The following is a 21,872-nucleotide window of genomic DNA, read 5'->3' as shown; positions in this document are numbered from 1 at the left end:
TAAAACATAACGTTACACAAGTTATCAGACGGCAACATTATTGGCGTTATAGTAAGTAAGTTTGGTATTAGTTGACATCCCCAAACAACTTTCTGTGATAAAATACCAGCCATTGCTGGCATCCATAAATGTACATTTTATTTGTGGTGGCATTTCTTCAGTCAGCAGACTGTGTTTCCTAAAATTGACCCATTCTTTATTACCTTGGATTTTGTCCACACTGCAACACTGGCATATGATACATTTCCATTACCAGAAAATTCAGTTTGCCGAAAACTACAGTAACTGGCATAATCAAGAAGATTCGGCATACAGGTGTACAATCATATAATGTGTGGGGAAAAAAGGAATGGTAGACAGAGTTAGAAAAAAAACTGATTTAATGTAATAGTACAATATAACATGAAAGCAGCATTTACAGCAGTTATGCACTGATACATTTTAATATTTAAACTAACCAGCCTTTGAAAAAGTTATTCATTTAAGATTGAATTTCAGATATAATTTATCTAAGAATTCACATTACATATCATAGATTATTTTAAGTTCACTTCAGCAATCACATACACAACAAAGGGCTAAGCACAATACTGTCACATCTAACTAACAGACAAAGTTAGCATTTCCACCTATTCCTGAGATCGGAGTTATCTGTATTATAAGAGAGACCATTTTAAAAATCACGATAGAGAATAAAGCAGGATGTATTGATGTAGCAACATTGTGATGGAGTAAACATGCACGCACTGATAGTACATCATCTTCCCTTGAGACCACGTTTCAGTATTTTTTTGTGGATGTCGTGTGGCTAAGTCATTAGAAAACATTGAGAAACTCGAGACCATAAGAACAGACAGGAAACAAGAATCTTTGACATGTGTCAGAGCAGATTTTCAAAATGTAAATCCAGAGTGAAGATACTTCTTAAACGAGTGGACTGACATCCTCTTGACAGGGCCCTGAGGTCAGCACAACATTGTCCAGCCCAATCTCTCCTGCAACATCTTTCCCATGCTGAGCTTCAAAGATAATCTGAAAGACATTGAATAGTACCATCACATCTTTAGTCTGTAGATTCCAGTAGTGAGTGAACAATATCAGGGTGGTCTTGCAAACATACTGTGGACCACATGAGTTTTTGAGAGAAATCCAGCATAGCTAGTCACATATGTACTGCATAGACTTATTATACAACATTTGTGCTGTTCAATTTACTTTGGCTGTTATTAGTGTTGTTAGCAGTTACAGCACTGGTTTGACAATCATCTATTACTAATATGTCTTATAAAACGATAAAATGTCTCACAGATTGTGGTGCCCCCTCTTTCCAGGCCACAGTGAGGAACTCTGTCTGCCAGCCCTGGTCTCTGCTTTGCCTCTGCTCCCATACTGGGTATTCATTGTTATCCAGCAGCACCCTGAGAGTTCCCACATTATGGCCCATCAGACGGTAGTCAAAGGTGAGGCAGAAGCTGCCCTGCTGGGCCCGGTCACTGAGAAGCAACCTCAGCTTGGCTATATCCTCTGGCTCCCCTAGGAACCCACTCATGGCCATGTAGTATTCACCACCTGAATGAGTTTGTAGCACTTATAAGTGAATGCATCTAAATTCACAAACATTAAATATATCTTAAAACATAATAATAATTCTGTTACCGTCATGGTAAGCTACGCTCCAGTCCATGTTATCAGCCTTGTCTTGGATCCACTCACATGCTCCCTGATCAAAGTTGCAATCCATGATAAACTCTAGAGGGTAAAACGATAGGAGCACATTAGCAAATTAGTCACATAAACAGTCACTGTATAACAATAGCACATAAACAGATATTTGATTACCTTCCTGAACTGGTGCCATTTCGATTTCTTTGATTTCTGTGGCTGGTCCGAACACTGATTCAAAGTCCTCTGATACTGTGTTAAGAGATTAAAGTAACAATTAGTGTGAATTCATGAATCGTCAGCTAAATATACTGTACAGTACACTCTCTTGTCAGTTCATTAGGTATCACCTAGCACACAACAGTCCTGCAATAAATCCTTCTTTCATAAAGGTTATAATGTTCAGTTTCAACAAAAACTGAAGCTAGGATTTACTCCAGAGCTGCATTCCTTTTAGCAAGGTGTGCCCTATAAATTGGCAACTGAATGTATATTATTTTAGCAAAATTGAATAATCAGTAAATGGGTAAAAGCAGACACAATTGTATCACAATTATACTATCACAAATCTCACAAAATATGCTGCCTACATTTTGCCTCATAGACATAACAAAGAACATTTTTCCTACAAATTCCTCTCAAAAAATGTGATCTTAAAAAAAAAAAAACATTCCAAAATGATGCGGCAAAGATATTTTCCACGATAAAACATAAGCCAGGGGGCCTTTTAACCAACAGGTGTAGACCTGCCCTGCTGTCACTCATGTCTTGAGATGAAACTACAACTTTAGGATACAGCCCCCCCAAGTATTTTAAAGCTCTTTCAGCAAACCACCCCCATGGCAAGCAGCCTGAGAGAGTCAGACAAGTGACAGCTGGGGTTATTGAACCTGCTCAGCCAGAGTGGGTTAGTGTTAGAGAGGTCTAGAGTGCTGATGACAGACTTTCCAACTAGGAGTCAAGTCTGTTTGCTGACAGCTGTTTTGGGGAAAACATAATAAAAGGCTTGGAGGCTTAAGTGACCTCCCTCCCTTCCTCACCCTCCTCCCAGGAGATGGGAAGCAGGATGAGTTGTATCCCTGGGCTCTCACATGCCGACAGAGTAAAATTCCTCCTTGGAGGTGACGGATGTCTTGGGGCTTGTCTCCTCTTGCTATCTGAGTTATTACACAGGCTCGGGGGTTTCCATAAAGATCAAGATTAGTGGTGAAAGGTAAAGGTAACCTCATGTATAGGGTTTCTCATTGAGATGTATACCTCTTCATGGCCACACTGCTGCCCACTCTTCTCTTTTTATCTGATGAAAGTGTCTGGATGTGTTGCCAAAATATGCATATATAAATACAACTCAGTCATCATGTTTTATAACCAATTAGATTGATTCAGATAATTTCTTCATGTACCCATTGCTGGGTTCTTATTTAGATCTTAATATTTTAGCTGTAGCCAATGGTTTAATATTATGATAGTGTTTAAAAAGAAAATGCCAGCTGAGAGTTGACAGGATCTTAGTGTTAGTGACCCTATTTTTACAATGCTAAAAAACATGACACCATGCTTATGGTTCTTTGTTAAAATAACTAGGACATCTTTGACTAATCAGTATCAATGTGTCTTAGCATGTTGTTCACTAAAAAGAGTCCACAAATATGTGTTTTTCCATTGTCAGTAACAACAAACCTTCCCAGAGTTAATAATGTTTTATTAATTTGTTTTATTATGTTTGTTTGTTTGTGTATGTATGCACCAATCCACCAACTCCACGTAGGGCAACAAGCCCCTTTCTTCTCCAGTCAAGGTCTTAGACCTGACCTACTATTTTATATTTTAACTGCCTACTGAAAAATCGATAATTGTATTCAGATGCTGTGTAGACATCAGAGCTAAGTCTCTGTAGAAACTGAGTTTGTTTAGTCTATAGTATGGTTAATACATTGTGGACCACCCAGAAATACTGCAAGAAAGCCAAACGAAAAAGGGCACTTACTAAAAACATCTCCTCTTGGATTGAGCTGGTTGTCTTCCTCTTCCTCCTCTTCCTCTTCTTCTTCCCTAGGAAATTCATCCACCAGTCTCTGCTCAGTCTCGCCAACGTAGACCTCTCCATCATAGTCAAAAGGCTGCTCACGGATCTTAGGAGGCGGCGTTGCGACAGGTTCAGGGATAACATTTTTGATGTCCTCGTACTCCAGTGTACCTCTCACTTGGGAGTCTGGGATGGCTGCAGGCAGAAAGAGAAATCCAATTAGACATGTGGAACCGCAATCATGAGTGGGAAGGACAGTTTTTTACCAGAATTCAGATGTGTTTGTCATCATGTGTTTTGCAGCTGCTGTTCTTGTCCTACTCCATGCAGATAAAGCATGACAGCAACGTTTATTGCACATAACTTTAATTAGTGTTTAAATTGCACAAGCATTTTATCACACAAGTTCTGTATATAAAGGGTCATGCTGAGGATTCCAGGTCTCATATCAAGCTGTGTGCGTGGTGGACGTACAACGTTTCCAGCCATGTGCAAGGCAGAGAGTTTGGAGAGGTGTTCTTAAAAGTAGGAGGCAAGAGGAGAGAATGAATGGGGATGCAGGGCAGGGCGTGAACAGCGGAAGCAGAGTCTTGGATTTCACAAAATCTCACCATTGAGGAAATCATCTGCACTGCCTTTGTCTCCATCCCACGACCTCTGATAAAATGGCTTGACTACAAAAAATAAAGGCATTTTTCATTTACACTGAAACCCCTTGCATATTCTGTTTATGTTTTTTTTTCTACATGGGGCTTCACCTGTTGTATTCTGGGCCTGCTTTATAAAGTACAGCACAACCTGTATTTCTCCTTCTTCAGATAGATGGCTACTGTACAGTGTCATATACACAGGTGTGTTTTCAATCTGTGGCTCTCTCTTGCTAACATCTGTTAAGAGGAGTGGTGTCTGAAAGCAGGAAACTAGCCTTGGCAGGACTCTTGTTTACTAATGTTTTAAAGAGTTCAGATGAAATATGTGGCTGTAAAACTGCTCCTGACCTATCTGACTGACTACTCTCACCTGGGAAAGGCCTGAGACACGAGTTTCTAAAATATATTTGTGAATGGAAGTATTATATCAGAAGGCATCCCTTAAACTAATGAATTCATAATTCTGCGCAGCAGTTATTGGATCTCACCAGAGCATTCAAAGCCATTGCCTCTGAAGCCAGACTTGCACCTGCACTTGTAGGATCCTTGAGTGTTCACACAGACAGCATGGTGGCTGCACTTGTGGGTGCTGGCTGTACACTCATCAAGGTCTGAAATTGGAAGAAGTCTATTTGTACCTTTTAGGAGCAGAATTGATCACAAATGTTTCCTGTAATAAACTTGTATACCTTACCTACACAATCATATTTGCCGTCAACATATTTCAGGTCGTAGCCATCCTGGCACTTGCAGAAGTAGCTTCCAAAGGTGTTCACACATTGTCTGTTGTATGGGCAGAGGTTCTTCCCAGTAACACATTCATCAATATCTGAAGGGAAACAAAACCAGGGTGGACATTAAAGGGCCTATGGTTTTATTTTTATCGAGTTTAAATTATTCATAAAAATGTAAGCATAGTTGTACCAAGTACAACACCATCTTTGTGGGGTACTACTCTACTCTGCTATAGAAGAACCAAATATGCACCCCAAGTGACCATGGAGAACCTTTAAACCACATGTCACATTAGGCAATCTTGAGAAAATAAGTCCACTATGGACTTGTTTTAGCTTATTTCCATTTCTCTGTAGTCCTCAACACTTAATGACTATTTGTTGTGGGTCGGTTATAGACAACTGTGTGCTTCCTCTGAATCACATGGAGTCATCAGCTGCTGTTTTTCATCTGCCAGCAGGGAGCGTCACCATTGTTGGTGTAGCCTACTGAGTGCATTACACCATCCTGGTGATCATGAACATGATCACTCACTGTCTTCCCACTTGCATCACTGCTAATTTGTGTTAGAACACAAGCCAGGCTAAAAAGCAGTGCTTCCACTGAGTGTGGTAACTGAGCTCGTGATGTTGTGGATGCAATGAACGACTTAACACAGGAGGTGTGCAAGACAGTTTTTAAGCTAATCGTAACATCACCATTAGGAACTCTTTTGAACGTGATACAGTGCCAAATAGTTGTAGTAGTCAGCCTATTGCTGTTAGAGACAACGCTTTAATTCATTAATTGACCTTCATATTTTCATTCAGTCATGTCATGATGTCACTTTACTTATATGTATCTACCTGTATGCATATTTTCACATTGTATGTATGGTCAGACAGCAACTTAATGTCATGACCTGCAGCCAGTTAGGGGTCTATCATGTCTAGTACAAACTGAACGATTGCTACTCTAGTTCAGGTTTAAAATTGTACTTTACATTATTAGAAACTAGTTTATACTTTCATGATGGATACAGTAGATATGCGTCTGTCTCATAAGGGGCCATTATTTGTCTGTTATGTTACATTACATCTGGGAATAATGTACTTTTTGGTACATTAAAAGTGTACTTCTGCTGCAACTCTGATCTTTGAGTGTGTTGAATCCATGGTAATACTGAAGTTTAATGCTCCAGAACTATTATATTACTTCCCCTTTGTGATCAGTATGCCAGACTGGCTCTGTCATCGCTGAAGCAGTTTTGTGGGAAGAAACATAACTGAATTGCATCCATCTGAATTACAAGCCAAGCATGCAAAAGCCACATAATATAATCTGTACAGAATTGCTCTACTATGCACATACTCGGAAACAAGCCAAAGCCAATTTTTTTTTTTTTTAGAAAAGGGCTATGCTCCATCTGATTTTTCCCTCTCACACTGCTTACAAATCAATCACAGTCAATCACTGTGCTTATAATCTATTGTGTGCGTGTTGTTGCTCACCTACACAAGTCCTCCCATCTTGCGCCAGTTGCAGCCCCGCAGATGGGCAGAGGCAGCGAATCTCCCCCTGAACTTCCTCACAACCATACTGACAGTGGGCAATAGAGCATGTCATAGAATCTACATGAATACAAACAAAAAAGCAAACATTTATAAATATTCAAACTTGGCAACTTTATAGGGTATGTATGACAGTGACACAATGGGACTTACTTGCACAGGATCCATCAGGCATTACGGTGTAACCATTGAGACAGTAGCACTTGTAACTTCCATAGGTGTTCATGCAGCGATGCTCACAGGGACGAGGTTTCAGACCACACTCATTTAGATCTAGAAATGAGAGTAACCCTCATTTTTTTCACCCGCAACACCTTGTTTTCTAAAACCTAAAAAATTTACATTTTAACTGAAATACTTTTTATTGAAACACAAGAGATCCATATTTGCCGAAATTAAAACATACCTAAAATAAGCTAGTAATTGCCAGGTATCAGCTGGAAATGAGATTAACCTGTACCCAGTTTGACCCATGTTTTCCAGACCCCAACTACTCACCTTGATTACATGTCTTTCCGGTGTATCCGGGGAAACACTTGCATTTGTTGGGGCCAACACACTCTCCGTGCTTGCAGCCGTGGTCACATTGAGCTGGTAAAACATTTAACATGAAGAGAATAAAGCCAGAAATATCAGTGGTTTGAGAATAATGGATTATAGTTAAACCACACATTTCTATTTTGCAGGCAAGGTTTTTCATTCTAGACTATCTAGACAATCTAATCATTTCCTCCACATTTTCTGGGTTAGAAAATAGGGGTGTAAGAAAAAATCAATACACTTGAGTATTGCAATATTTTATTTAGCAATACTATATTGTATTTCAAAAACGCAATATTGATTTTTTTTTAAGAATGTTTTTTTAGTTTACGTGCAAAAATATTCATGTAAGACAGTGGTTCACGTTTATGTTGTGTTTAAACCCCCTACTGCTAGATGGCTATGCTGAGATGCACCACTAGTGTCCTCGCCTAACAGTGCCTAGCAGTGCCTGACTTTTTGCTAGAAGCTAACAATGTAGCTATGGCTGAACTTTGGCTTACTTTAGCATATCAAAATTTGCTCACTAACAACCTGTGAACCACAATCCCAAACTGGCAGTTTGATTTTCTGTGTACTGAATTGTTTACCTAAAGTACACTTCTTTGACTTGTATGCACATCATGTCTTTTTTTAAATATTAGTTTTTCTAAAATTATACTTAAAAAAAATCCCAATATATCGCCTTAGGCACAGTATCGAAATATATTGCAACATATTGAATCGTGACCCATGTATCGTGATACGTATCGTATCGCCAGATTCTTGCCAATACACAGCCCTATTAGAAAAAAAGCATAACTGTGTATTGTGGCAGTATATATATTTAAAGTACCAGTCTTTGAATCAATCTGGACTGCTCTTACCCTCACACTGTCCTTTACTGTTCTTCTTCCAGCCATAGCAACACTCCAGCCTCCTGCCATAGCGACACACACCTGGTTGGTTTCCAGTAAGGACTTGTCGGTAGTGCCTTTGTAGTAAAAAAGAGAGGAGCGGAAGGTAAGATGTGTTATTTCACTGTCTCAGCTACATTTAAAGCCCACCCTGGTTAATGCATGGAACATCAGATAGAAAATTTGAACATATTATTACAAAATAAAATATATTTACATGAAATAAATGTATCATCCACATCCACAATCTCACTGCAATCTCCCAATTGTAGATTTTAGCTATCATTCTCTTTTAATTTAGGTCCCATTGGTAGTTGTGTGAAAAGACCTAAATAAAGTGTCCCCTCACGGGCTTGCTTAGTGATAAAAGTGGGCTCCCTGTGGAGCAACAGCTAGCTGACAGGATGTAGGCTACAGATGGAGAGAAGCACACTTATCAGACACTTCCTGCGTTGCACATTGATACCTTATGCACAACCACGTCCTTCTTTTTCACTGTACCTTGAGCTTCACCTGAATCAAATTTCTGGAGTCAGATGAAAATCTACTGTAAAGTTATTCTCAGTGGTGGGCAGCGAGTCAGCATTACATTCAAAATAACCCACATATAGATTATATTGCATGGGTGTATTTTTAACCTGTAAATATAATTAAAATATTAGGATGCCATTTGACTTTGACAGTAAATGTATGTCCACATCCAAATCTGACTTTACAGCTTTTAGCATCATTATGTCTACATTTAAGCTCAGTGCCAAACTCTAATATCCCAGATGTTTTGGTGTCACAGGGATAGCATCTTATACCAGCCTCGGCTCCAGGGGGACTAGGGGAATCTGAGACTTGATAGAAATCATCCAGAATAGCCCACATGAGAGGGGCTCCTTAGTGTGACAGGTGCTCTTCAGTTATTAACAGTTGCTGTGCTACATTTAGCTGACGCACTGCCATAACTGTCATAGTCCTCTGCTGGCAGTGTGCAGTGTGTTAAAGTGTGTAAATACCATCAAAACAACAGTTTTCCCTGTAAAGATTTAAAGCACATAATTCAGTGTCAAATATGGGGGTCATCTTACTCATTAAGCTCCACTTAAAGTAAAAGCATGTGGAGGAACTAGCAGTTAAATGGTAGTAATTCCTCTTTATGGCTACAGGAAGTTGGCCAAATTGTATATTAGCCATTTGGTGCCAGTGCATTTCAGAGGCAATGTGATACACACTATAATACATAGATATCTATTTGATATTATCCTGGAAGGTCTTTTTGATTCTTGACTGAGTATATATCCAAGTGAAGTTTAGATCTGCTGCAGGTCTTAGAGTAGAAACATACAATACCACATCAAACACTCTGTTGCTCTAGTTCATTGACTTACCTATGGGCTTCTGCACTGCCAGAGGAGATGTGGAACATGAAAAAAAGAGCACTGACCAAGGTGAATGGCTTCATGTCTGTGACCGTGAGCAGCCGCAGAGCTTTGCTTCTCGCAGGGCTGACTTAGGTTTCTGTGATTTCCGACTATTCCTCCTGGGGGCTTACGTTCATTAAAACGCTTAGACAGGAACAGGTCTTAGTTGAGCCTGCACACAAGGCACGGCAGATTTAGTGTAATTCCAGAGCACAAAGTTGAGGTTGAAAAAAATCTCTCTCTCTCTCTCTCTCTCTCTCTCTCTCTCTCTCTCTCTCTCTCTTCAATGCTGCAGCTATACTCTGTGTCCCATAGTTTGCTTCCTCTTCTTTCTCTCTGAAATTCCAGAGGTGGGTTGACACTCTGTGAAATGACACTGCACTGTGGGGGATAGGTTGTGACTTTTGGAGGTAGGAGTGGGTTTGTAAGGGGGGTGGGGATTATGTTTAGGGGTGCTCCTCTCTTCACTGAAACCCTATACAAGACCACATGAAAGTCTTCCTGTGCAGTATGAAAAATCATACTGTTGTAAAAATGTCAAATGCAGCGCAACCTATTGATTTTATTTTGTTTCCTTTCTGGGATAACATGAACTTTATATGCATTTGTTGCTTGATGATCTGCCCGTTTTTTTTTCTTCTTTTTTTGGGATAATAAGCTGTATCGGCTAATTCTGGAACTCTGACATGCATAGGCCTGTCATTAGCAGCTGCAGAGCTCTTTGATGTCTTACTCACAGGTAGCACATAAAGTGTTTGCTCTCTCACACAGGCTAATTCCCAGTTCAGCCATAAAAATGTTTAATGAGTTTTTAAGCTTTCAAAGTTAGCTCCAACATCTGGTCCTGATCCTCTGTACCCTTAGAAAAGGACAGGTGACGTGTCTGTGTTATTTCACAGTTGTGTATACTTCTCCCATGCTTTTAAAATAGTTGATTTTTTGCGCTGAATTAATTTACACAATGCATGTCTGTCCCCTGCCATGGCTCAAAATGACGATTAGAAAACTGCAATGGAAACAGCTTGAGAAGGAAGTCTGCTGTTAAACACTGTAGTTGAGCTCAAAAATACAAGTCTGTGATTATTTTGCCTGACATTCAGCACCGGTCAGGAAGCAGAAATGTTTCAGCTAATTAAATGTCTTGTTTTGTTTAGACAGCGTGAGGTTAAACCAAATTCAGTCTGGACACTCCCATTGTTGCACCCATTTATTGCAAAAATAATACACATTTGACTTTGGTGTAGCTCCGCTCATATGTTGCTCCAGAACAAGTCAATGTGGCATAGACGTGACACTGAGCTCACAAACACTCCTTAACAGAGCAAGTGGTTCATAAATATTAAGGTGAAACTGAACTCCTATTGCCGAATCCACATGCAGAAATTCCTAAATGCTAATCCAGCAGGGCGCTTGGGAGGAAGTGTGGTTGGGAAGCAGGCAGTGGTTGCTGCAAATATGCAGCATTAAGTTGTGGCATTGTTGGCAGAAAGTATGCAATATCTGTTAATAGAGGAGAAAATATTTGGACAAACCCCATGGACAGTAACAATTACCATTATATATTCTAACCTTAACCAAAGTCTTAAGATCACATAGCTTAATAGTTTAGCTGTCTTGATCACAATCCTTCTGTAACCTTACCTAGGTAGTTTTACTTTCTTAGGCATAACCATACCACTGGGGAGCTTAGTTGGTCACAAGATTTTCACAAGAGCAGGGAGTTGTAAAATATTTTCCAAAAAAAAAACTAACTTTCACAAGACATGGCAACAGCATTTTAAAACTTTTATTGTATTTTTAAAGAGATAGTTTTACACAAGCAGTGTTCTTCTCCAATCATTTAGTTGGAAGTAGCAATACTCTGAATTCTTCCATGACAAAAACAAGGTTGATTCTGGGTTACAGCAAACATTAGGGAATGAAATGAGAGCTGTATTCTCACCAAACAATGGCTTGTTGTGTTGTTGTTGTTGTTGTTGTTGTTGTCTGTATGGTGTCAGGCTCTAGCCCGGTTATGGCATTAAACACGAAACATAATTGTTTGCGTACATTATGCATTACATGATGTACAGCAACTGTTTTCTAGCATCATACGTAGTACTTTCTGTAGTCACTAGTCCTTGTTTCATTTCAAGCTTGATGTCTTTACTGTACCACCTCTGGCTCCATGCTTATATATAATAACACACAATTTCTTTTTCTAGTCTGCAACCTGACTCTGTATGGCTGACATCTCAAGCATGTGGGCCATGCATACTATACATTAGAGCTGCTTCTTTGGTAATGCTATGTCGGTGGTGTGAACCTGATGAAGCCATTATGCTCACAACAACAGCACCATCTTCTGTCCAAGAGAAAGCCCTGGTATTTAGACCCTGACCCCTCCAACTTTCATCAAACAGGATTTCTGTGCAGCTTAGGGGCTTTTCAGTATTTCAAAATATCCTCAGCTGAACTATGTGAATATGTTTTAAATGACTAAAAAACATAGAGTTTGTTTAATTTGTTGTAGTTAGGAAGCATGCTTGGTTAGATATAAATGAGTTTCACAAAAGAATGGCCTGACTAATGTAGCTGTGTTCTTACTAGTGCAAGTATTAAAAAGTATGTATAGTTTCTCAGAGTCTGCTTTGCGCCTAGTGTAAATAATTTCTCCCTCAAGGACGACAAAGATGAGTTTGTCTTTCCTTATTTTTCTTCAGTTACGTTTAGTTTCAGGAGGGGGAGACATAGTTCAGCTTTTGCCAACACAGATAAAGAGCCAAGAGGTAAACAAAAGGCCATGTGTTGCTAAATACTTGGCCTGTAATCTACATACAATCATCTTCACCATCTAACTGTTCTATCACATGGATTGCAGATGTGTTTAATTCTTTACTGACTATGCATACCACTTCATTGTTTGTGATTTATTTGTGGTTTAATGTGTTCTGCATTGATCTGAACAGATATCTCAGCTGTTTTTGAGTGGAATATTACCAGTGGTTGTGATTTATTGTGTGCTTTGTCTCTTCTCTGTCACCAGAGGGCCCTGCCTGTCTGCATATATTTTTTTGTTGATTGAAGTAAGCTGCGTCGTGTCCTTAAGGAGAGTACAGATTGATTATAAAGAGAGGTGATTACTAATGGGTCAGTGGTCGACTTTGCTGTTTTCTTTGCTGAGTTCAGAACAGTAAAGGTTTAGTGTCCGATTTCATGCCCCACTTCCTGGCATGAAATCGGCTCCAAGCATTGCAGACACGAGTCGATCAAGTTATAATTTGATGATGCAGCTGAAACTGATTAGCAAACTCCAGTTATCCCCCCTGCAACATGCATGCTTTTTGTTTTTAAAGGAAATCAATGGCCCCTATTGGGCACACTCACTGTGGCCCCTGGCACAATGAGCAAGGCTTTTACATAGCTATATAAGGAGAGACACGGCTGTTGAGTAGTTATTTTGAAAGTAATGTGTGTACAGAACCACATCCTGTCCTGAGTGGGAGATGCAATGAGTGATGAATGCACTGCAGAGAATACTGACTGCTGTGAAAATAGGTCACTGCTCATCAAAGATATTGTGGTACACTAGTTGAGGTTATGAGTTCAAATACATTCAAAAACTGCTGTCTAGATTTGATTTAAGTCTATATAATAGACACATTTAAAAAGGTGATGTGCAACAATCACTGGTGCTTTTTTATTTAAATGTGGTAACTATCAGACAAAAAAAATGACAATCTGCCTTCAAAGCTTCAATCGTCAAAATAAGACATTTTCTGTTACACTGCGGCCTTTATAAAACCACTAAAACCTGATCAATTGTATATAAGATATGTTAAACAGTGCAGGGAGGGAGACATGACTTCCCCTTGCAATAATACATGAGGCCTTAAGAAATCTTTTTGACTGGGTGTGTACAAATCTGACTGCAGTATCCTGCATGCCCATCTCTCTAGTGTTAAACGTTTGTGAGGACAGAGGATGAAACAAGTGATTACAAAGTTATATTGACTTTGTGCAGGTGCTTCCATGTAAAAAGGTGGAAGGGAAACAAATCAAATAATGTGTTTGAGTGCTATATTGTAGTTAAGGACAAAACAAACTACCTTACACGGCAACTGTCAGTGTTCAAAAGAACCTCAGATACTACAAGTTTCAATTTTTGTACTTCTAGTTGTAATTTTACGTTTTTTTCCTTAACCTGAAACCTCCTGTAATTCACAAAAAGTAGATCTTATAAGTCCAGGGGCTCCCCGTGAAACATCTGCTCCCCACAGATTACACAATGACAGACTGGTGCTAAGTGAGGTTGAACCCAGTCCAACCAGAGAGACAGACCTTTAGGGATTCAGGCTGTCTGCGAGATCACACAGACACTTTAAAGCCCCTCGACATGATGGGTGTGATGGGCTTTGGCCTCAGCTGGACACCTCCTCCCATTCTCCTCTTATTAATAATGCAGCAGTTGTACCATGCTGTGAGGGTGGCTTGATGGGGAAGCATCAGACATCTCAAGAGGCTTGATGTGTGGCTCACCATTATTTATTAATAGGCTTGCCTGGTCAGATACTTTACAGTAGTCTATTAAATATGTCACAGTCTCAAACAAAGCTCTTACTGTATGCTGGCTACTCTTTAGACACTGCTGAGCTGATGATACAGCTTCACAGAAATAACACCTAACTACGTCAGTTGCTTTGCTGGAGTCGTACCACAGTTTTCCAGTAGTAGAGGAGGAGACTAGCCTTGCAGTGATGAATTAACACATTGTTTTCTTGTGATTCATTCTCCTCGCTGATTTCTGACTTAGCCTCACACACCATCAAACAACATCACATATACTGCATATCTACAGATGTTGCAGTATGTATTTTGACTTCCACTTCTTCAAATCAGTGGTTAGCTAATGAGGAACTTCCCCTGTGCACTTCCTGTAAGATGACTATATCTAAATCCATGTCCCTTTTGCACAGCCTCTTTTATTAACCTCCTTTTCAGATGAGGTTGACCTTTAAAATGCTCCTAAACAAATGACAACTTTACAATTTTCTAAGGTCCTAACCTTTAGTTTTTTTTCATCCCTAATTCTCCTTCCTGCTTTACCTGTTACGCCCGCTGTATTCTACTTTTTGTAGTTAAAGCCATGCTTTGCTCAGTTAGATCTGGGAACCTTGTCAGCTGTGTTGGTTTTCTAGGTGTAATACATAACGTACTTTTCCATGCTGCTATTATCAAAGCTAAAATTAAAGGACCATTTTTCTGTGATAATGAAGCCTCTCATCGTAATGATACAGATTTATACTGTAGCTTAAAGTAGCATTGTTCTTTGATGTCTGCAGGGGCTTAATTTGCCATTTAATCTTTTTAAGTGGCCAGACCCCAAAGGTCAGAGTCTATAGCTGCCCTTTATTCTTCTTAACTGGATAGGTTCGTGCTGGGTATAATTACACAACTACAAACCTGAAGAAGAGAACCCCCCTCACCAGCGATCATGCAAACTGCATGTCTAACAGAATAAGACATGCTGCAGTATCACTTTTGACTCCGACCAAGTGGGTGCACCAGAGTTTTAATGTGCCTGCACTATTGTAGGGATTATAGGCTCCAGACAATACATTTAAAATGGCTCTGCTGCTATTACAGACTTGTGTGGTATATCAGCACAATGAAAACAACCAGAGTTCATTTCCTGTTTCTAGTTAGAATAAGCTTTCTATCTATTGCTGCAGGGACACACACAATAAAGGGATAAAAACAAGTCTCCTCAGGAATGGCATTTTAAACTAGACTAAATTAACTGTTTGGGGTTGTATACAATATATTATTAAACTGTAAGATATGAGTGGACCGTATGTTTGTTTTGGTGTTTATATGCATACATACTGTGTGTAGGTATGATTTATTCCCTAACAATTATGTAACTTAACATGCGCATTCTACTTGGTGCATACTGTTCGAGACCTGTGGAGACAGGAATGAGACGTGTATGTTACACCTACAGGTTCCTCTACAGCAGTGCACAGCATGAAGTGGCAGCAGCCTGGCACAAAAGGAAGTGAGTAAATGTCAAATAGCAGAAGTCGGAAGTTACCGTTTTAAAACTTTGAACCAAGCTTTGTCTTAAGGGCTTCCACTGAACCACTTTGAGCAGTGTGTACACACACACGCACACACACACACACACACACACAGAGAGACACACGCTTATCCACTAACTATTGGGAGATCAAAATATTCTCAGACCTAATTTAAAAGCCAAAGCGGTTTTTACACAGCTGCAAACATTACATGTAATGGCAGTTTGTGTTTGACATTATTACAAATGTAAACATAGCTGCAAGTATGTACAAAGGATCAACATGTAAATCCCTGCATTTGGCCAATACATTCAGTTAAGACATTCTAAGCACATTCCTCAGACTCTTTACTCCCTACTCTTACGCCAACACACTCTAACCCAAACCCATCTGTCAAGGGAGCAGTGGGCAGCCATTTACAGTGCCCGGGGACCAACTCCAGATCTGAGCCAGTGCCTTGATTAGTACATGCTTTTTGATGGAGGGGGAAACTCCGCACAGAAAGGCCCGGAATGACCTGGATTTGAACCCAGAACCTTCTTGCTGTGAGGCCGCAGTGATAACCATTGGGCCACCATGCTGCCCAAAGGCTATTTACTTTCAGTTAACCTTTATCTGGACCATGGTGCATAGTAGTAAAAGATTAAAAAGCAGACAAACATTGAAATAATTCTTGCAGGCACTGTACATGCTTTGACAATGTAACGCACAAAAACTAAACACATGCTTGGATGCACAGTTGCGTACATGATAGATAAATTTTTTTCAATGAGCATCACTATTTTACAAAATATACAAACAGACTCCTCTCACAAGTATAATGTTTGCAGCTTTTAGTATGATTCACTGACACAAATCATGCTGTTCTGTACATTGTACAATTCGCAAAATGTTCCTCAGAAGCAGTGTAAAATCTTAGCATGGACAATAACATGACATAATCGCAAGCGACTTTAACTCTCTACACATACCTCCTTATTTACCTATGCCTTAGTTATATTATGTATTTTTCTTTTTTTTTCTTTCATCAGCTGATGAACAAGTTCCTCCTCTCTTCCTGTCTTGCTTACAAACAAAAATTACAAATTCAGCAATGGTCAGAAATAGTTATTTCTACAAGTTTTATTTTAACACTATGTCACTCTACATATGCTGTAAGTCCACCAGCACAGTTAACAGTGGAGTTCTGCTTCTAAATGATGGCACTGCAGCTCTTTAACCACATCCTGTTACACACCTTTGAAGCTGGTTTCAGATATATTCACAAACAAGCTCCTGTAACATACAGCAGGACTGTGAATAGCACAATGTGAGATGTAAAGAAGATTTGATATGTCATAAAACTGTCTTGTCATCACTGGTGTTAAGGAGTTAATTTGTATATTAATCAGTGGTTTTGCCATCTCAATTGCCATTGCAGAAGCAGTATCAAATACTAACACTACAAGTGCTTTGGGAAATTAAAAATGACACATAAGTGCACAAAATGTGGTAATATATCAGAGAAATGCTAATCATGTGCAGACAGTGTGGAACTCCATACTGTTAAGTGAGTGAAACATCAGTGCGACTGCATAAGGAGGAGAAGTTGACACGTTGTGTAGCTTTGAGGATTTGTCAAGAGCATTATCCTGCTCGGGTATAATGTATACAAGCTGAAAGGACTTAACTGGAGGGAAACATCATTAGTGGAGCTTTGGTTCTTTGCATCCAATAACAATAATCACAACAATGAGGAATCTATGCCATGTCCTATTATTCATGGGGCATATTGCCAGAAATCTTTGATGTGATTACTAAGACAATATCGGACAGTGAAAAACATTTTTCTTTCCAAGTGGTTAGCTACACAGAGGTGCTTTCTTCAGGAAGGTAGAGGTCTGACTTAACATATATAGTGTTCTGGTCACTGCTTCAAGCTCAACTTTAGTCTGCACTCTGGACAGACAGAGGCAGTCTGTTCTCAAAAGGAAACTACTTTGTTTCCTGTAGCATTTTTCAGCCTAACCTGCAACTGTGACAAAGCAGAAACGACATAAACTAATGTGGTAAACAAAGGGTTGGTCAAAAAAAGACACTACAGAAGGCAAGGCAAGGGAAGGCAGCTTTATTTGTATAGCACATTTCAGCAACAGGGCAATTCAAAGTGTTTTACATCAAACATTAAAGAGCAGTTAAAAACGATAAAAAAATGTTTTTTAAAATTAAAAACAGGCAGGACCATATTTCTTTACCATCTCATCCACCACGGGCCCCACAGGAACATGTGACTTTGTACTCTTGTTACCCATAACAAGAGTGGAAGTACTTCTCTTTACCTACAATATAGCCGTCGCTATAAGGCTTAGTTTAATCAAGGCAAACTTTGCAAAATCCTAAACAGTTTTCCTTTAGATTTTATCATAAAATCTATGTCACACAAGCGTTGGAGAAATTCTCAGAAATATGTCTGTTATCTGTTCAAAAATACCACTAGATAAATTAACAATTATTTAAAGAAAGGCAACTGAGAGTTGCGGCGGACCTGCAGTTTTCTGGGAGTTTGTTCCAGATATGTGGAGCATAAAAACTGAACGCTGCTTCCCCCTGTTTAGTTCTGACTCTGGGGACAGCAAGCAGACCTGTCCCAGATGACCTGAGAGGTCTGGGTGGGTCATAGTGTATAAAAGCATGGACAAGTTTTTCCAAATCCTGCCTCTTTTGCTCCAAAAACAACCACCTCAGTTTTTCTTAAAAAAGATTTTTTTCATCCGAAAGCGATAGCGGGTCTACGTAAAAGCAGTAAAATAGAAAAGGCCCTGGTTCCATTTCTTAATTCATCTGCCTGTATTGCCTTGATAACTGCTTGTCCCTGTAGACTCCGTGTTTATTCATTTATATGGGGCTGTGCGGCCCACCAGTGTTAGGACCACTTACTCAGCGTCTGAGCCACAAGGACAAACTCAGTTTGCTTGTGTTAACATTTCTGCATATACACCTCAGTGTTTGAAATTTCTAGTTCTACTTTTTTGAACTCATTACATTTCCCTCAGCTTGAACTAATGTTAAAGATATTCAATATGCAGCTTTATCACAGTACTGATTATACAAATACAAATACATCACTTTTAAGACAGCTTGTCTGAGCTCTGTATTGTCTACCTATCAACCTAAAACACTCATTTCCAGTGCTCACATCACATGATTACTGTCACACAATAAACACATGCAGACTGGTGTCTTACTTCACACTTACAGTATTCCTCTTACTTCCTGTTTCTTTGTCACGCATGATCACTATTATCATGCTAGCTTAAACCCTCACCTTGCTCTTGGAGTTCTAAAGTTATAGCATGTAACACTGTGAATTATTCCTGCTCGTACACATATACTATAAGTACATGAGGAAATTGGTGCTGAAAGGAGGCATTTAGGTTTCTAGGCTCACAGCTGGTGAGCTACCGAGCTCACCAGGGTGACTCTTGCAGCTGAAAGGTTGCATGCACATGTCACATTGAATCACACTACACTGCATCTCCGTCAGTGCACTCGGGACATCTGCCTAGCTATCCAGATTGCAAACATGTAGTTCAGCAAGCCAAAGAAGTCTTTCTTGTTGGAATTAGGTTGCTTTTGTGTTACTAACCCTGTAATCTTTCTCACTTCCTTGTATGGTTGTACATACATGGCAGTGTAGTGAACGGTTTTGAAACAACATTAACACCACAATTAAAGGACATAAAACCAGTTAAATTAATATATGATGTTTTAATGTTTATGGCTACACAGAAATGTCTCAGTTTCTCAGTCTTGCCAAATCCAGGCTACTTGACTGGTTAGTTTCAACTTCAACATATTCCCCTTTTTCAGTGCAGTTTATGTTTTCAATACATTGTCATGGTTATATGCACGGTCAGTGATTTTGCAGTTTTTGTGACTAATACAGATTTGGGAGAAGCTGATTGCTGATTGCCAAACTTTTTTTTTTTCTGATCAGGTGTCTGTGATTGTGATGGAGATAACTCTGGGTTTTCTGTTCTTATTATATGGCTGCCACCCTTGCTGTGTAATTCTGTAGGACTAACACCATCAATGCAAGGTGCATTCTTTACTAAGTGGGGTTTGCTGTTCATTACTCTAATTAAAGGTTAACAGCCCTCAGAGAATAAGAAACAGGTCTCTTTGTATTTACTCTGCCTTTGTATTTGCTCTGTCGATGTGGTTTCAAATAGATTTATTCCATTTTAGATAGCTACTTAGCTTTTTCAGAGATTCCTATCAAAGATAACGCACACAGATTAATGTTTGTATGTCTCTGCTAAGTGATCAGTTTGTTAGCCAGATAGATGGATAAACTCCCTCAGCTGTCACATATCTCACGAATAGCACAAGGCACGTTTCTGGGGTTGTTTCGGGGAGATACTATTGTCACACATAGCAACCATTATGGTGTGTCATGGGATTGGCCAGCTCACACCCTCAGCCTTTGTGTCTACCTATCACACAATAGCAGCACTGCTTTTTCCCACCGCGGTTATGATAATGAAGACAAAGATGAATTGTCCTTTTCTTGGTGACTTAAGAACATAAAGACGCTGAACCTCCCTATACAGATACATGACCATTTTTGTCACAGCTTCAGCTTTTTATTACACTATATGGTTAATGGTGAAAATGTAGTAAACCGTTCTTAAATAAATCAATCTGCATCTGTACTATGACTGAGCTATGTTCATAATAACTTATTATTACAACAGTATTAGATTTTCTATTTTACTGTTGATGACATTCCACAATGTTCCTCTTCCTAATGTATCTATAAATATTTGTGATTATTTTGTTATTCTATGCCAGTGTAGACCCACCCATTTGGTACCATTTGTTTTAAATGGATTCCTTCATAAACATTTGAATGATTTACATCATGTCTCTTGTCCCTACTGAAATGTAACAACAACAAAAAAAAACAGCACAAATTAACATAATAACTTAAAAGTCTCAGTGTTCAATGTAAGCTTTTTTTCAAAAAAAAAATCTCTTAAACAATTCAGGAAATGTTTTTGGCATTTTAACTGGTGGCATAAACAATAAACTTCTGGCTGGCTGTAACGAGCATGCTGGAGCTGTGATTTATTTGCTATAATGCATCAGGTGTTCCATTAGAGCACAACATATTGGCTAAGGCAAACATTGGTCAACAACATTTGTGCTGTGCAGCATTAAATCTCTGGAAAAGTAAAGCTGTGCCTAAACATGAGAAACATGCTTTGCGCAGGTAGACAAGTTCAACTTTTTTCCCCCAAATGGGGTCAAGAGTGTCAAGCGTTCTGTCGACCTGCACGGTGTGAACCAAACCAGCGGGAAATAGTTCACTAGGGAGTAGAGTTTCACTTGTTTTACTTCACCTAGCAGCTATTAGGATTAACTATTACTCTACAATGCTTTATTTTCATAGTTGAACATATTTCCCACAAAAACATTCCATCTTAATGAAATGCTACATACATACAGCAAAACAACCAAACTGTGTCAAGAGCGAAGCGGAGGCTCAACCTAATTCCTGAAATCATCACTACTTGCACCGATTTAGTGATCCTTGTCAACAATTGCTTGCTTAATTGAATTGATTTAGAGCTCTGAACAACACTGCAGTCTCTGATTATGTGAAAATGTGTGGAAAGCTAAAAATCTCCTGTCTGCTACCATGGAAACAGAGCGCAAGAAAGATGGAGCGGGCATTCAGGTTTTAGGCTGAACACGAGGAAGGAGCAGAGACATAGAGATTAGTTTCACCGTGCTGCTGCAGCTGTGAGATCCTGTCACGTCCTCCTGCATGTAAGAACAATAACCAGTAGGAACAAGCATTGTTTTTACCCCTGTAGTATTTCCTGTTAAATAAAAAGACTATGTCAGGGAATTTGCTCTTATTATCAAGGGTTTTTTACTTACTGTATTTTGTGTATTGTAGTGGTTTTAAATAAATTAGACACTGATTGGTAGTCAATTTATTTGCATTAGTAAAGCAAATAGGTATTGATCATCCCTTCTTCTCACATTGTGTGAAAAAAAAAAAGATGTGTGGTGGGAGGAGAGCTGCCCACCCAGGATTTGCTGCTGCTCTGGCTTATATATGTGTCACACTGGGCCTCTGATTAATCTCTTAACAGGTCTGCAGCCCTGGAGAGAGAAACACACCTACAGCAAAGCGCACCAAGCAGAGGGGCCATCAAAAGTCACATCCAGTACAATCCATCTAATCTGAAACATAGCTACAGTCTTTCATACTGTGAATGTCCAACCAAAACATGAGGTGAAGTGGTAAAGTGGTTAAACCTTCCTTATACTATGTTTAATAGCCAGGAAGAT

General features: G+C 39.3%; 1 protein-coding gene across 2 annotated transcripts; it reads right to left on the bottom strand.

The window, feature by feature from the left end:
• Nucleotides 1-362: 362 nt before the first annotated feature.
• egfl6 (EGF-like-domain, multiple 6) lies at nt 363-9,828 on the bottom strand. 2 transcript variants are annotated; one of them, XM_078261992.1, is made up of 13 exons: nt 9,436-9,828; nt 8,030-8,136; nt 7,122-7,214; nt 6,777-6,896; nt 6,564-6,683; nt 5,033-5,167; nt 4,827-4,949; nt 4,300-4,362; nt 3,650-3,883; nt 1,840-1,914; nt 1,657-1,749; nt 1,307-1,569; nt 363-1,032 (listed from the first exon to the last, which is right to left on the bottom strand). In XM_078261992.1, exons 1-13 carry the CDS (start codon nt 9,507-9,509, stop codon nt 925-927), a joined length of 1,608 nt encoding a protein of 535 aa, XP_078118118.1. In that variant the 5' UTR covers nt 9,510-9,828; the 3' UTR covers nt 363-924. The 2 variants fall into 2 exon arrangements, with proteins under 2 accessions (XP_078118118.1, XP_078118119.1); XM_078261993.1 differs by lacking the exon at nt 4,300-4,362.
• Nucleotides 9,829-21,872: the final 12,044 nt, after the last annotated feature.

Source organism: Sander vitreus, chromosome 11, assembly GCF_031162955.1.
Source record: "Sander vitreus isolate 19-12246 chromosome 11, sanVit1, whole genome shotgun sequence".
NCBI classification, from domain to species: domain Eukaryota; kingdom Metazoa; phylum Chordata; class Actinopteri; order Perciformes; family Percidae; genus Sander; species Sander vitreus.
This window is presented reverse-complemented; position numbering and strand designations above follow the sequence as displayed.

Coding starts and splice junctions, on each gene's coding strand:
- egfl6 (XM_078261992.1), bottom strand. CDS start 9,509: ATGAAGCCATTCACCTTGGTCAGTGCTCTTTTTTTCATGTTCCACATC. Junction 7,215..8,029: donor CAGTAAAGGACAGTGTGAGG/GTAAGAGCAGTC, acceptor ATGTTTTACCAG/CTCAATGTGACCACGGCTGC. Junction 5,168..6,563: donor AGATGGGAGGACTTGTGTAG/GTGAGCAACAAC, acceptor GTTTCCCTTCAG/ATATTGATGAATGTGTTACT.